At 44.2% G+C, this 14,089-nt stretch overlaps 1 protein-coding gene across 1 annotated transcript in view; it reads right to left on the bottom strand.

Annotated features, from left to right (window-relative positions):
• The window catches only part of Camta1 (calmodulin binding transcription activator 1), a 764,822-nt gene that overhangs the window by 14,383 nt on the left and 736,350 nt on the right, over positions 1 to 14,089 (bottom strand). Inside the window, exons 14-22 of the mRNA XM_027947479.3 lie at positions 13,874 to 13,952; positions 13,236 to 13,551; positions 12,332 to 12,516; positions 6,237 to 6,424; positions 5,588 to 5,834; positions 4,746 to 4,817; positions 3,321 to 3,341; positions 1,580 to 1,773; positions 769 to 843 (exon numbers count right to left, since the gene is read on the bottom strand). Of these exons, the coding sequence (XP_027803280.2) occupies positions 769 to 843; positions 1,580 to 1,773; positions 3,321 to 3,341; positions 4,746 to 4,817; positions 5,588 to 5,834; positions 6,237 to 6,424; positions 12,332 to 12,516; positions 13,236 to 13,551; positions 13,874 to 13,952 (1,377 nt within the window). The remainder of the gene's footprint in view (positions 1 to 768; positions 844 to 1,579; positions 1,774 to 3,320; positions 3,342 to 4,745; positions 4,818 to 5,587; positions 5,835 to 6,236; positions 6,425 to 12,331; positions 12,517 to 13,235; positions 13,552 to 13,873; positions 13,953 to 14,089) is intronic.

The raw sequence follows: 14,089 nt of genomic DNA, 5'->3' as shown, positions 1-14,089 counted from the left end.
CTACTGGACGTCTGCATGTCTGGTAGCCCCCAGATCCCAGCCTGGAATACTATTCTCAGCAGGGCAAACACAGCACTGCTCATTAGCCCCCAGAAGCCTAATTGAGAACCTAGTCTTCACAAAGAAGGCTCAACTCTGGGGAACAGCCGCTTCTCCAGCTGAGCTCCCTGAGGAGGTACAGTCCCAGGGACAGCACAGGCTTTCAGTGCACTTCCTGCTAACTAAAAATGCAGCTGGGACCTCAGATGTCTGCCTCTTCCTGCACAGCTTCACCCCAGTGGTTTCCTCCTGCTCTTCATCACAAGCCATCTGCCACTGACAACCTAGAGCCCATTAGCTTTCCTCCCTCCAGCAGAGGGCACCAGCTCTTTGGTAGAAATTCTACACCAGAAAACCTGGAAGGTTTTCTTTTTCCTTCATAAGAAACTTGTTTCATTTTCTGTTTTGATACATGTTGTAAGGATGCAGAGTTGAGACCATGATGCAAAGTGACATAAGAATAATAGAGAAACTGAAAGCTAGTCTGAATAAATTATACTCATACCCAAATCAAACAGAAAACCCTGGTACGAACCTGCCGTTTAACATACATGGCTTTCCGAGTTCAATGGGTGCCAAGTTGACAAGCTCTATTACTTTATCATAATTTGGGATGTTTACCCTGGTGTTTGCTGGGGTTTGGCTTTGTGCAGAAGTTAGTGAATGGTTAAGAAGGTCAGGGCTGTTTAATTATTCTTGATGAGTAAAACGCAGGATAACTTAATGTACCTGTGGCGACAACGACGTAGAAACCTCATTATTTTTCGAGCAGCTTGGTCCTGCTTTTTGGTTAGCAAACTGCTCCTGAAAAAGTCAGAATATTAAATTGTCACAAGAAGAGTTCCATAAAGCTTAATATGCACAAAATTAAAACTGGTGAGTGGTGACCAGGGACTTTTCACTAAATAGTTCATGTAGTGAATCCAGCAGCATACACATAGGCTGCTCACACAGTGCAGTCTAGGCGTGGCCAGAAGAGGAAGGAAGAAGGCAAAAGCCCCCCTTTGTCCTCTTAAGCTTTCAGAGCACAGAAGACTGAAAACAAGATATCCCTACAAGTTCCTTTACAGCCATTTCATTGGAAAGGGCATTCTGTCATTAGAGACTCTGTTCAGAGGCTGACTTGCTGAACTTGGAGTTATTCCCTATTGTCTTTACATGATTTGCTCTGCCGGAGGTGCTATTTTAACAGCTCAATCCTATCTACGTTTCCAATGTCTTCTGTGCAGTGACTCTTCAGTTTAGACTACTATACAGAGTGATGACTGTTGATGTCTCTTGGAGCCCAAACTTTGGTCCTGCAAATTTTGATAAAAGTTGAAATTGGCTGATAAGGGTTGGGGTGGAGAGAAGGTTCTCAATGGACAGAAGGAGACATAGCACAAGTACTGCTTGCAAGGTCTCCACACCCAGGTTCTGAAAAGAAGGAAACCTTGGACACCTTGCTTCACGCTGAGCCTGGTGTTAGCATGGGGCAGTTCTTTGGAAGCATTTGGGGGTTCCCCTTCCTGCACAGCTTCGTGCAGCCTTTCCAGCCCACCTGAGCTTCTGCTGAACGATGACTGCGGTCCGGCGAGCTTGCCGTCTCTTGCCACACTTCTTATAACTCCGGTAATACTTCTGGATCAGCACAGCAGCGCGCCGGCTCTGCTGAAACTTTTTTTGTTCGTAGTAACTTCGGAATTTGCTCTGGATAAGGATGGCCGCCTGAGTCATCTTTTTATAAAGTGCATACTGCAGGGGAAACAAGAATGAGCAGGACAGTAACAACGGAGCTCTGGGGAAGGGAAGACAGAGGCCCCTTCCTCCCTCTCTTATCCTATTCTCAGCATGGTGTTTAATCATGAAAAAGGCAGGTGAAGACTCTTTTCACGTGCCTTTCCAAATGTAAAGTACTACTTTGAGAGTTGCTTGCAAATAATTTATTGTTCTGCAATGTGCTTTTTCCCTAAAATATTAAAATATTTTACACTTCTTGAAAAAGATTAATAGCAATGAGCAGAGTATTTATAAGCCTAAGAGCATACTGAAAATAAAATTTTGCGTGTTTAAGATTAGTATTAATTATCTGATTTGGAAACTTTTTTTTTTTTTTTTTGGTGCTGGGGATTGAACCCAGGGGGTGCTTAACCACTGAGCCAGATCCCCAGCCCTTTTTGATGCTTAGGGCCTTGCTAAGTTGCTAAAGCTGGCTTTGAATTGGTGATCCTCCTGCCTCAGCCTCCTGAGCCACTGGCACTACAGGTGTGTGCCACAGTGCCAGCTCTGGAAACCTTTTTCACCCCTTTTCATGCTTCCCACTATACGCACGTCCACCTAGCAGTCAGCATCTGACTGATTTCTAACTACTGTCTGTATGATGAATTTCTGATGGAGTTACAAGGTCCCAAATACAAGGCTTATCATGAAACGCTGACACCTTTAAGCCATTTTACCCTGTAAAAGATTAACACTCATCAGATCAACGGTGGTGAAGTAATGACACCTGGATGGTCATCAGAGTTGGGAACTGCTTGAGTCAAGGCCAGCACCCCTCCACCCAGCCTGCTGCAGGGCCACATCAGTGGTGGATGAAGGCACAGGGTGTGTGTGTTCACTGCTAACACTGTCTAGGCACTAAAGTACAGGGCTCAACCATGGTTTAAAAATACTTTGTCCAAATTTGTAATGGAATAGAAAATGAGTCAGGGGACAAAAGGGCACACAAAGCCTTTTGCTTACAAGAAGGCAACTTACCATTTTAATGAAAACTATTCCTTAGAAAATCCCTGCACATGTCTAACTACACCCCTGGATATATGAGGTGGGATGAGGGAAGGAATTCTTGAGAAATAGGACCCTTCTGCAAAAATCATCAGTCTCATCTGATCTTTATATTTACTTCCACTGGTCCAAAAGTCTAAGACAAGAATGCTGCACCCTCTGAGCCTGCGGTCAGCTCACCTTGGCCTGTACACACGGCACCCTCAGACCCTACTAGGCCTGTGAAGCCCACTGTGGGAAGAGGACATTTACTCAGTGGCCACTGGGCTCATGGTAGTTGGCTCAGATGGACTGACACTTGCCAAGAAAATGTCCAGTCATGATTAATGCCAAAACCCATCCTAACTGAATAACCACAAGGTCCCAGAGGATAGGCGTGCTATGGCTAGGTGGCCTGCAAGGGGGTTATGTTTGTGCAGGACTGTGCCATCCTAATGGCCCCTCTGGTGGCTGATGATGGGTGTGAAGCTTGTGACTCTTGTGGAATGGTTTGTGAGAGGACTTGGGTGTATCATTACCTTCAAGGCTATCCATGTCAGCTTGGGGGAGAAACAGAAAATACAAGATTAATGTTAGATTGCTGAATATAATGAAATTAAAATCAGAACCAATAAAACTCCCAACCAAAAAGAAAAAAAGAAAAACAAAAAAGGCATCCTGGCTACGTTAATGCCTTCCACCTTCCAAAATCTGTCTGACAGCTCTCACTATTTCTAAAAATAGGGCCTGCCTTCCGCTGTCCTCACTGTTGACAACATTTCTTTGGGAAGGAATTTGTTTTTTAAAAAAACAACTCATAATCTGGAGTGAACGCCTGCTATTAACACAGACTAGAAGCCTCCATCAGTGTGCCGCGGGTGCTCACAGCAGATGCCAGGCGTGGCTCCTGCCACAGACCTTCAGGGATGCACAGCTACAGGGACGTGGTGTCAGCGTTTGCACAATAAACCTTCATTTTCTGGGATCGTGAACTCAGCTGGCTCTGAGCTGGAGATGGTCCTTCCCTGCCCTGTTGCTAGGGTTTAGTCCTAAAGAAACAGGAGCTAATGGCAACCTGTCTCAGAAATCAAAGCCCCTTGTGAGAACAAGAGAGCGTGACCCCAAATCACTGAGATCATCACACACCTTTGCATTTATCAGTCCTCAAATTAAAATGCAAAACCTACCTGAAGCACAGCCTAATAAAAGGTTCTAGAATCTAAGCAGTTTGAGGATTAGAAAGTCTAATACTTACTGAATTTATCTGAGCCTCAGATTCTAAGATGGAAACGAAACTTTGAGTAACTGCAAGGGTGAATGAGATGGTGGGCCTGAGGCCCCCGCACACACAGGTGCTCCAGGAACAACAGGCACCTTTCTTATCTGGCAGTAGTCACAACCCCACAGGCTGTTTGGAAATGGTAACCCTGCATAGAAAGGTCCTGCTCTGTCCTTCCTGCACTTGCCAACTAAAGGTGAAATTGGCCTGAGATGCTCCGAGCTTCTTAGGATTCTCAAAGATTTTTACAATTCTTCATTTTAAAATGGATAAGCAGCAGCTGAATGGAAAAGGGCAGAAGACTATACGACCTATATAATTCAATGTCCAAGGAATGGCCAGCACTGACCTCCTCCAAGAGCCATGTCAAACTCTCCAGAGTTCCTCAATTATTACAGTCTATGAAATTACTGGAACATCGGTCCTCACTTCAAACACAAGTAATTCCTTGTATTTATCTCAGGGAGCTGATAACGACTGAAGGCCCAGATTCTGCACACAAGTTATTTTGTGGCACAAGCTGAACTGCAGATGGCTTTGTTTCGTTTCCTGGTCCTCTGGTTTTTAATCAAGGCAATGCAAATCACTTCTATGTGGTGCTCACTATCCAAACTGCACACCAGGTCCTCAGAGGCAGGGGCTGCAGGGAGGGCCTCCTCCTTCTGTGACACAGACTGAGGTTTACCTGTTTGTACTTTCTGTAACAACGCTGAATGACAGCAGCGGCCACTTCCTGCTGTTCCCGCAAGGGTCGACCCTTAAAGTAATATGAGGGGGAAATCATTAATGGCCTAATGGTAAGAACTGTAGACTTTCTAAAAACTATGCAATCATGTAATGCACTCTCTCAGACCGGAGACTCCCAGTTTACCAAAACAATACACTGATCATTGATTATAAATATAAATAAACAAAAGTAAATTTATAGAGTAAACCATGATACCTGGACATTAGGAGGCCTAAAAGTTATTCAGTTTAAAGTACATAACACATTAGATATTGTACTATTTTCTTACCAGATCTCAACAATCTTCCCAAGATAAGCCTGGACACTTTTAGTTCAATGATTAATGGCTTTTAACACCTTTGTGGGGGTGGGAGCATCCAAGATCCTTTAAGAATCTGCAGAAGGCTGTGGATCCTCTCACCACCAAAACCACATATACAGAAGCCTCACCATGTAATTTTAGGAATTCATGGGCTGCCTCAAGTCAGCCCCCAGGCCTCTGGATGAAAAATCCCTGCTTTAGGTCATAAATTCTTTGTAATGAAGGTATCAACTCGCTTTGTATTAAACAAAATATCAACAATAAGTGGAGTTGGTGACAGCTGTCCACTACTGGTTCTATTTCACTAAAGCTCCTGAAAATCATTAATAATCTAATGTGATGTAATTAATAACTTTCTATAAAAATGCTATAAGCCCAGAGATAAAGGAACTGGGAGGTATCTCAGAATAAGTAGCTGAGTCTCATCCCTACTCCCTGATCTTAAGAACAAGACAACATCAAGAACCTTCTATTTTACCTTGTATTTCCGGAAAGCTGTCTGGACGAGCCTGGCAGCTTCATAGAGTTCTCTCTGTTCATGATCAGACAGGGTGAGCTGAGCAAATTCATTCTCTACCTTCTCACTGGTGGACGCACTCAGGAATTCTGACCAGTCTGCCGCTGAGGGAAGGGTAGGTTTCTCAAAAGCCATTTCACTGACGGGAGAGCCTTCAGGGCTCAAGCTGGTATTAGAAGAAGGGGTCAGAGGCTCATTATATGCACTTCTGAAACAAGAGGAGGAAAAGAGAGGCAGCTGAAGAGTGACTGGCATAATTGGGCAGCTGTGAATCAATGAGACAAGACGACTTCCACTGGAGCCACTGTGGGCCACTTGAGATAGGCCCCCCTCCTCTCAGGTGAGTTGCCGGACATATTCAGCACCTGAAAATGACTTTAGTACTATGGTGAATACTAGCCCCACCAAGTATACTCTGGTCTGGGGAGGAATAAATGGAAGCAGTGAGGACAGAGTCGGACCTCGAGAGTGGCAGTGGAACACATCCTGACCCCTTCTCCCGCCTGGTACAGTCTCATGCTACACCACAGCATTCAACCTATCACTTAGCCTTCCCTGCCTCCAGCAAAATCCAGTTCATGCTGGGCAGTGACCCCAGAACATTCCTGACCTGATCTGGGCAGCACTTGGCAGACGATCAGCATCAGCCAGGTAACTGGCCAGCCAGCTCATCGTACTGCTAATGGTGGTAGGATCTGTTCTTTCCAATGCTGAGGATTCCATAGGCACAAAGTTCTCCTGCTTGATCCGGTCAGGAGTGGCCTCAATGATGTGTTCTGCCAAGGTCATCATGTTCACCTGTAATTAGAAGTGCACAGAACACTCAGGTTAGAAAGGAACCTTGAAAAGTATCCAGGTCTCCCTCCACCCCCTATTTGGAAAGCAGACTAAAAAGGGCAGGAGGACAGATTTCCACCTTAATGCAGTTATATAGCATTTTAGGCTTATTCCACAATTTTATTCCAATACACTGAGGTCTTGAGACCTGTTATCTCCAAATCACAGTTTGGCCAAAAACCTTTGGGTACATCTTGGAGAATGTCTGGCTCAGGGCTACTCTCCACTCTCAACTGGGTGGTCACACTAGTGGTTGCCTAAGCAGCATTCGACTCCCCCCTGCCTTGCCTGGGGAGGCCTGATCATGTAGAGCACAGCAAGGTGCCAAACTCTAGATGACCAGCTGCCAACATAGTCTCATCTCTCACCTTCCTGTGGTGAGACCATGCAGATGTCTGCCCTGTCCTCCCTTCCTCCTGCCTTGAATACAGACGACCAACCTGCATGGCTACACCCATTAAAGCATCAGGCATGAAAAGGAAAGTCATATGTGGGGAACACATTGAGTTACCACGCCTTCCAGTCTTGATATACCACGGGGATCTGAACGACCACTGTAGTCTTATATGGTAGTGCCATGACTTGTGACTTGGTCTTTCCCCCCACTCAGATAGCAAGGCCAGTCTTCTGAGTAGGCATACCCCTGAGGTTGAGCTACACTCACCTATTCTTTTATAATCCTACTCCTTTACCCCGATTGGGATAGAATGTTCCAAGGAAACTCCCTTTGTGTGTCCCCTTCTCTTGCTCTGCCTTTGGGCATGGCCTTCCTAGCTGTCAGTCAACCTGCTGAGAGTAGACAAGCTATACTCAACCTCCAGAAACCTGACCCCTTGCTTCATCTGAATGGCTTCTCCCCAATAAAAGGGTTCAGCAAGGCTCGCTCTCTCCTTCTGTGGACCCCTAAGGTCAGAGGAGCCATCACAGGATCCAAAGGAAAAGGTATCTCTGTCTCTTGTGTGATTATTTCGTGTGTGCAGCCCAGTTCACCTGGAGGGACCCTGAGTGTTTTAGTTGTGAGAAACACAACAGTCATAGGAACAGGTATGTGGGAAAATAAAAGACAAAAAAACCTGTGGGTCCCTCAAGACCAACAACACTGAGCAACTGGGCTTCCAGATCTTTTTTTTTTTTTCAATGTTGGGAATCTAACCCAGGGCCTCATGCATGCCAGGCTGGACCTTTGGTCATGCGAAAAAAGGCTTTTTTAAAATTAAACCAATGTAGTTAGGTTGCTAGTACTTGTACCCAAAACATATTAATTTTAATAGACATACTAAAGAATCCTCAAAGCTCATCTGGATGAAGTTTTTTTTTTTTGAATCAGGATCAGAACTATAGCCTCCTTTTTAAAAATTTCCTGACATATCTCTCAAAAGTGGTGATTGGAATACAGCAGTTCAGGGTATTAAATCACCTGAAAATGTTCTGGAAGGAGCTCTACACAGGGACAAAATGCTTGTCTTGCAACACCAGTGCACCTCAAGGACATGGTGCTTAGTGGCAAGAACCAGGCACAGAGGACTACATATTGAACGATTCTATCCAGGAGAAACTTCTAGAAGAAGCCAAATTCTGGAGATGCAGCCAGATCAGTGGTTGCTCAGGGTCAAGTAGAGCAGACACTAACTGCAGAGGGGAGCTGAGGAAGTGCTGCAGGAAGGGAGTACAGGGACGGCTGCACAGCCCTCCTTTCCAGAGCTGTTAGAGATGCTGACTTTAAATGATTTTCCAAATTTTTTCAAAGAACAAGAATTACTTTGTGTAATAGACATAAAAAGGAAAAAAAAAATTCCCATTTTTCTTCTTCTAGATTGGCCCTCTTGGTTTGTGACTCAAATAACAGGAAGTCCTGCCTCTACTCCTTGTCTGTGAAAGTGCTCAGACTCTTATTTCTGTTTTCTTGTTTTGTTTTGGATGAGAATGGGCCTTCCAAGGTTGCCCAGGCTGACCTTGAACTCATGGCCTCAAGCCACTGATCTCTTGCCTCCAAGTAGCTGGGAGACAGGCATGAGCCACTGCGACAGTTTTATTTATTTATTTTTTAAATTTATTCATTTATTTTTTTATGCAGTGCCAAGGATCTAACACAGTGCCTCACACATGCTAGGCAAGTGCTCTGCCACTGAGCTACAAGCCCAGCCCACATACTCAAATTTTTATCAATAGTAAAAGGCAATTTCTGAAGCCTGAAGGTTATTAGTACATTCACCCCACATCCCTCTCCACATGGTGCTTATGTACCGCGGTATAGCACCTTAATATGACAGTGAGCAAAGACTCTGAGACACCAACTAGCTGATTTTTTTACTGTGATGGCTCCAAAAGGCAATGAAATTTAAACAACTTTAAAACAAATAACACTCTTAGCAACTAGAGCTAAACAACGGCACTGTAAATTTCTTGCATTGCGGTCAGAGAAGTTACTCTTTAAACGCGCAGCTTTGAGGTATTTTTTAAATACCTTTATTTATTGATTTATTTGTATGTGGTGCTGAGGATTGAACCCAGTACCTCCCATATGCTAGGTGAGCACTCTACCACTGAGCCACAGCCCCAGCCCAGCTTTGAGTTTTTATTCAAATTCTCTTTGTGTCCCAGAATATGAGAAATTTTAATAAAATTTCTTCAATATTTGAAAAAAACAATTAAATTTTTACTATGTGTATCAATTACACATCTATAAAATTCTATCATATGTATAAAATAACCGAGCTTCCTAATTGTGCTATTCAAAGGTTTCATATCCTTTTCACACCCACATGATCTGACAAGCTATGAGGGGGTGCATCAGGGTCACACACCATGACCACAGTTCCACTTTTTTTGTATTTACTAGTTATTTTTTAAAAAATGTTTTTAAATATATTTTTTAGTTGTTGATAAACTTTTATTTATTTATATGTGGTGCTGAGAATCAGACCCAGTGCCTCACACATGCCAGGCAAGTGTGCTGCTGCTCAGCCCCAGCCCCAGCCCCAGCCCCAGCCCCGTATGTACTAGTTCTTGCTGTGGTACTTAGAGGTTATATTGCTAAGAACACAATGGTTCATAACGGTCAGGATACTCTGGAAAAGTTGTACATAAGTACACTACTTGCCTTGCATTGTACCTTTATCTTTTTTTCCCTCTTCATGCTGGGGATGGAGCCCAGGGCCTCACATATGCTAAGCACGCGCTCTACCACTCAGCTCCCTCCCCAGCTGCTCCCTTTTCTTTTTATACTCATTCATCTGTGAGATGAATCACATTCACTTCATTTCCATTCTTTCTGCTTCTTTTCATTTTAGTTGGTCTCTTACAAGCAGCATATGCTTTTCTTTTTAACCAAAAGCAAGAATCTGCCTTTTAATGGAATCATCATTTACCCAAGTGTGGATGAATCACATTTGAAACATTCTCACAATATTCTTTAATGTTTATTATTTCTTATTGCTGGTTTTTCCTGTGTTACCACCCTTAAACTTTCCCTAAATGAGCCATTCTTTTTCTCTTTAATAACTTAGATGTCCAGTAGCCTATTTTTCACAGTCCCTATTAGCTTAACATTTTTAACAAGCGTATGTCAGTCTATGCTTATCTATCCGTGTCACCAGTGGGAGGAAGTCTACAGCACTCCCTGAACATTGGGCTGCCTTAATGAACTTTCTCTTTATTTCCCCACCTCCCTAGGTCTGTTAAAATAACTTGGAATTAGTTCTAGATTGTTTAAAAATTATTCCTCTCCCACGAAAAGAATCCCTTCCTAGAAATGCCCTCTACATGCAACCACACAATCAACAAGTACGGACATACTGATGCCACTGATTTGATTGATCATCCCTCCAGAACTCTTGTCGTGCTGTTTCTGAAATTGTTTTATTATTTTTAATTGTTATTTTTGCATTTGGCAATATACTTCTTTAGATTGCTGATTTCTTCACAGATGTGTGCTCTTCATTTAGCACAACAGTATTCTCTCAAGACTTGGTGAAAATCTGAAGAAGTTTTTTAAAGGTTATTTTCTATTTTCTGCATCAACTCTGTTTCCGTGAAGGCTAGCCGCTAGAAAGCTGTGCCATCCAACAGCTATTTCAACTTGAATTAAACTTAAGCAGAATGAGAAGTCCAGCTACTGAATTTCACCGCCTTACTTCAAGGGCTCAGTGCCTCCCATGGCCAGGGGCTGCCAGAGTGTGGCGCCTACGGCACATTTCACAGGGCAGAAAGCTCTGCTGGATGGCACTGCATGCTCGACTCAGTCTCCCTCCTCCGAGCCATCAATTTTCAAACTGCTACATTTATATCTATAAACACAGCTCTGGATAGCCTAGTATTGACATCTGGAATAGCTTCCGACAGGAACTGTCTAAAACAGGATTTGGCAAACTATACCAGGCTGAATCCAGCCAGCTACCTGTGTAAATAAAGTTTTCCTGGAATGTGGCCATACACACTCATTTACTACTTTATATGGGTGCTCCTGCGATACAGCAGATTAAATAGTTATGACAAAGTTGCTATGGTCCACGAAGCCCACAATTATTCATTATCTGGCCCTTACAGAAGCAGTTTGCCAGCTCTTTGTCTAAAACATTATTTAATTTGGCAGCTTCCCCAAGACTGCAGGGTTAGAGATTAGTAGTGGGCCTTCTGTCCACCAAGATCAGGAGTCGGGTAAGCAGGCCTGCTTCTCCTCCTGTGCTGACTGGCAGAGGACAGTCATTGGGAACGGCTCAGCACTCAGACCTCTGCTAGGTATGCTGGCCAGGACAGAGGAGCTTCTACATGGCCCTCCGGCTCCACCACTTCCACAGGCACGGGTTCCCTGCTGAATTCCTAGCAGGCTGTTTTCTCCTTTTGTATTTGTTTTGGGTTGGATCAATGGGAAGTTGGAAAGAGAGGAATTCTATCATATGTGCTCCTGTTTCCTTTCAACCTCCTCTGTAATTTTGTTTATTTATTTAGTAGTACCAGGCATTGAACCCAGGGTCTTGCACAACCTGGGCAAGTGCTCTACCACTGAACTACATTCTTTCCCAGCCCTGCCCTTACATACTTTAGTTAATGGAATTTGCTAATAGCCTACTGTCAAGTTTACTTCAGTACATATTCTTTTAATCTGTAATGAGTTTAATGCCTTAAGAGGATTCTGTGTTCTCCACATTATAAGGGTAGTCCATTATCAGCTTTAGAGATGTTTTACTGCATTTCATGAGTGCCTCATGCCCTATATGCCCTTTATAATAGCTAGATGATGGCTATGTCGATCAAAGTCACTTTGATAATAGAAATTGTATGTGCAGGCTTCCCAGCTAGCTATTTTTACGGCCTTAAAACAGTGAAGCCCATCATCCTGGATGCAAGGAGGAAGCAGGCAACACACTGTAGGGTCACAGTGAATTCCGAGGAGCTGGTGCCAAGAGGAAAGGCTTTGCTGAGACCTGGGCCCTGATGTTCAGGCCCTCTGCACAGTGCCTGGTTTCACTGAAGGAAAACAAAAGCCCCAGGAAAGAAGATACTTCAAAGCTCTCATGCATAAAGCCAGACTTCTTCTTCTTCTTTTTTTTTTTGGTACCAGAGATTGAACCCAGGGGTGCTTAACCACTGAGCCACATCCCCGGCCCTTTTTTAATTTTTCATTTGAGACAGAGTCTTGCTAAATTTCTTAGGGCCTCACTAATTTGTTGAGGCTGCCCTTGAACTTGTGACCTTCCTGCCTCAGCCTCTGGAGCACTGCTGGGATTACAGGCATGTGCTACCACACCCAGCTAAGACCAGACTTCTACCTCTCCACCAGGGAGAAAATTATATAACCCTTGGAAATGAACCTAAAGACCACAGTGACTCTAGGTTGTGGCCTCTGCAGCTTACCTGAGCAGAGCTCACCTGAATGTCATCCATGGGCTGTGAGCATTCCTCGTTTTCTGCACTATCACGGTAGGACCCCATCTCTGTATTCACCACCTCTCTGTTAGCCATCATCAGGACACTCATTGGTTCCCGTGGACGCACCTGTGAAGGTGCCGTGTCCTTTCCTACACTGGTCCCCTTCGGATTTCCAGTCACCTGTACTGTAGACACACCAATGTAAAGATCTTTGGAACTCCACTTTACTACAGGCTGAGATCCAGAGGCTTGGAATGCTGCAGTCTCTGGAGTGGGAGGGGAGAGTTCCCGGCTGTAGTCCCTCACTCCTTCACTGGGGCTGATTGTCTCGGGGACAGACTGCTTAGAACTAGGGCTCTGCTTCCTGATATTTGGCTGTTCCAGACTCAGTGCAGTGGAAAGCAGCTTCTCCTGCCTTGCCTGGAAGTACTCAGGGTTCAATTTATGCTTTTTGGGAGCCGGATAATCTTTGTGGCTCTCACTGCTGTAGTAATTAGAGGGTTCAGACCGAGGTCTTCTCAGCTCTGAAAAGTACAGTAGAAAGGACAGTCAGGACAGGCGATAAAAGTAGGAATCCTCAAGAATTAACACTTTCTCTATGCCTGAGAGACAAAGTGCAAAGCTGGAGCTCAAGACACATCCCTAAGGCTTAAATATTCCCCAGCAGCACACACAGTACTCAGATAGTTCTCCTTCAAAAAGGTGTACTTTTGCATGAACACAGAATTTCTGTTATTTTCCATATGGGGGGGGGTCACTAAGCATTTTTAAAGGAATACCAAAAACATTAAAAAAAATAACCCTTAAAATATGTGAATATCCTATAAACTTTTCTGAGGGCAGTGGCATGAAAGCAAATGGAAGAGCTGTCAAACTCTGAGACACAAAAACTCTAAAGCTTTACCTGGGTTGGTACTTGCAATAACAGTGACTCCTTTGGATATTTCTGGAGAGCTCATGGCCTCACTGTGCCACTGGGCCATCCAGCTGTCTGTACTTGGCTCTTCACTTGGAGGACAATGGATCCTGGGGGTCTGTCCCAGCTGCGCCTGCTCGTCCCTCTGCAGGTGCTCCAGACACTCTGCTAGTTTCACGTGACCTCTTGATCTAGCAATACCCAAAGGCAGTCTTCCCAGAGAGTCTGGAATGGAGATGGCCCGACGGTCCCACTTGTACAGCACGACAGCAGCTTCCAAGTGCCCTAGGGCACATGCCCACATCTAAGACAGAAGGGCAGAGAAAGCATTCTCAGTAAGAGTTTGAAGCTCTACTGTATTCTTGCTATGGCTGCCAACCCACAAACTGGTCCTTGCTGGCAACCTTGGTAGGGCCATTCAATGTTACCATCACAAAGACCTCGGATAAATGCTCTGTATCACCAAGGGATGACACTGGGCACTCACAGTTCAGTAAACAGTTAAATTCACCCTAAGAAAACTGTAACATAACAACTCATCTTTTACGCGTTGTTCTCAGATCCCAAAAGAGTCCCTACACCGGTCTGAGAAAATGGTTAGGGGGATAAATAAACCTATTCCTTACCAGAGGAGTACAGGAGAAATGGTCCACATTCAAGGGGTCGACTTCCAGTTCCAAATCAATGCTATCTGCATGCTTCGTGCTGGAAGGGATGGCACCAGAAGTTATTACACGATTAATCCATGTTAAAAGGAATATTAGAGTATTATGAAACCCCACAAGATGAAACTAAACTAGGCATCTAATCTCCCTAATGTGAAAAAATAGAGTGGGATTTCC

This window comes from Marmota flaviventris, chromosome 10 (genome assembly GCF_047511675.1).
Source record: "Marmota flaviventris isolate mMarFla1 chromosome 10, mMarFla1.hap1, whole genome shotgun sequence".
Taxonomy (NCBI): domain Eukaryota; kingdom Metazoa; phylum Chordata; class Mammalia; order Rodentia; family Sciuridae; genus Marmota; species Marmota flaviventris.
Note: the sequence above shows the minus strand (reverse complement) of the source record. Positions and strands in the feature narration are given on the sequence as shown.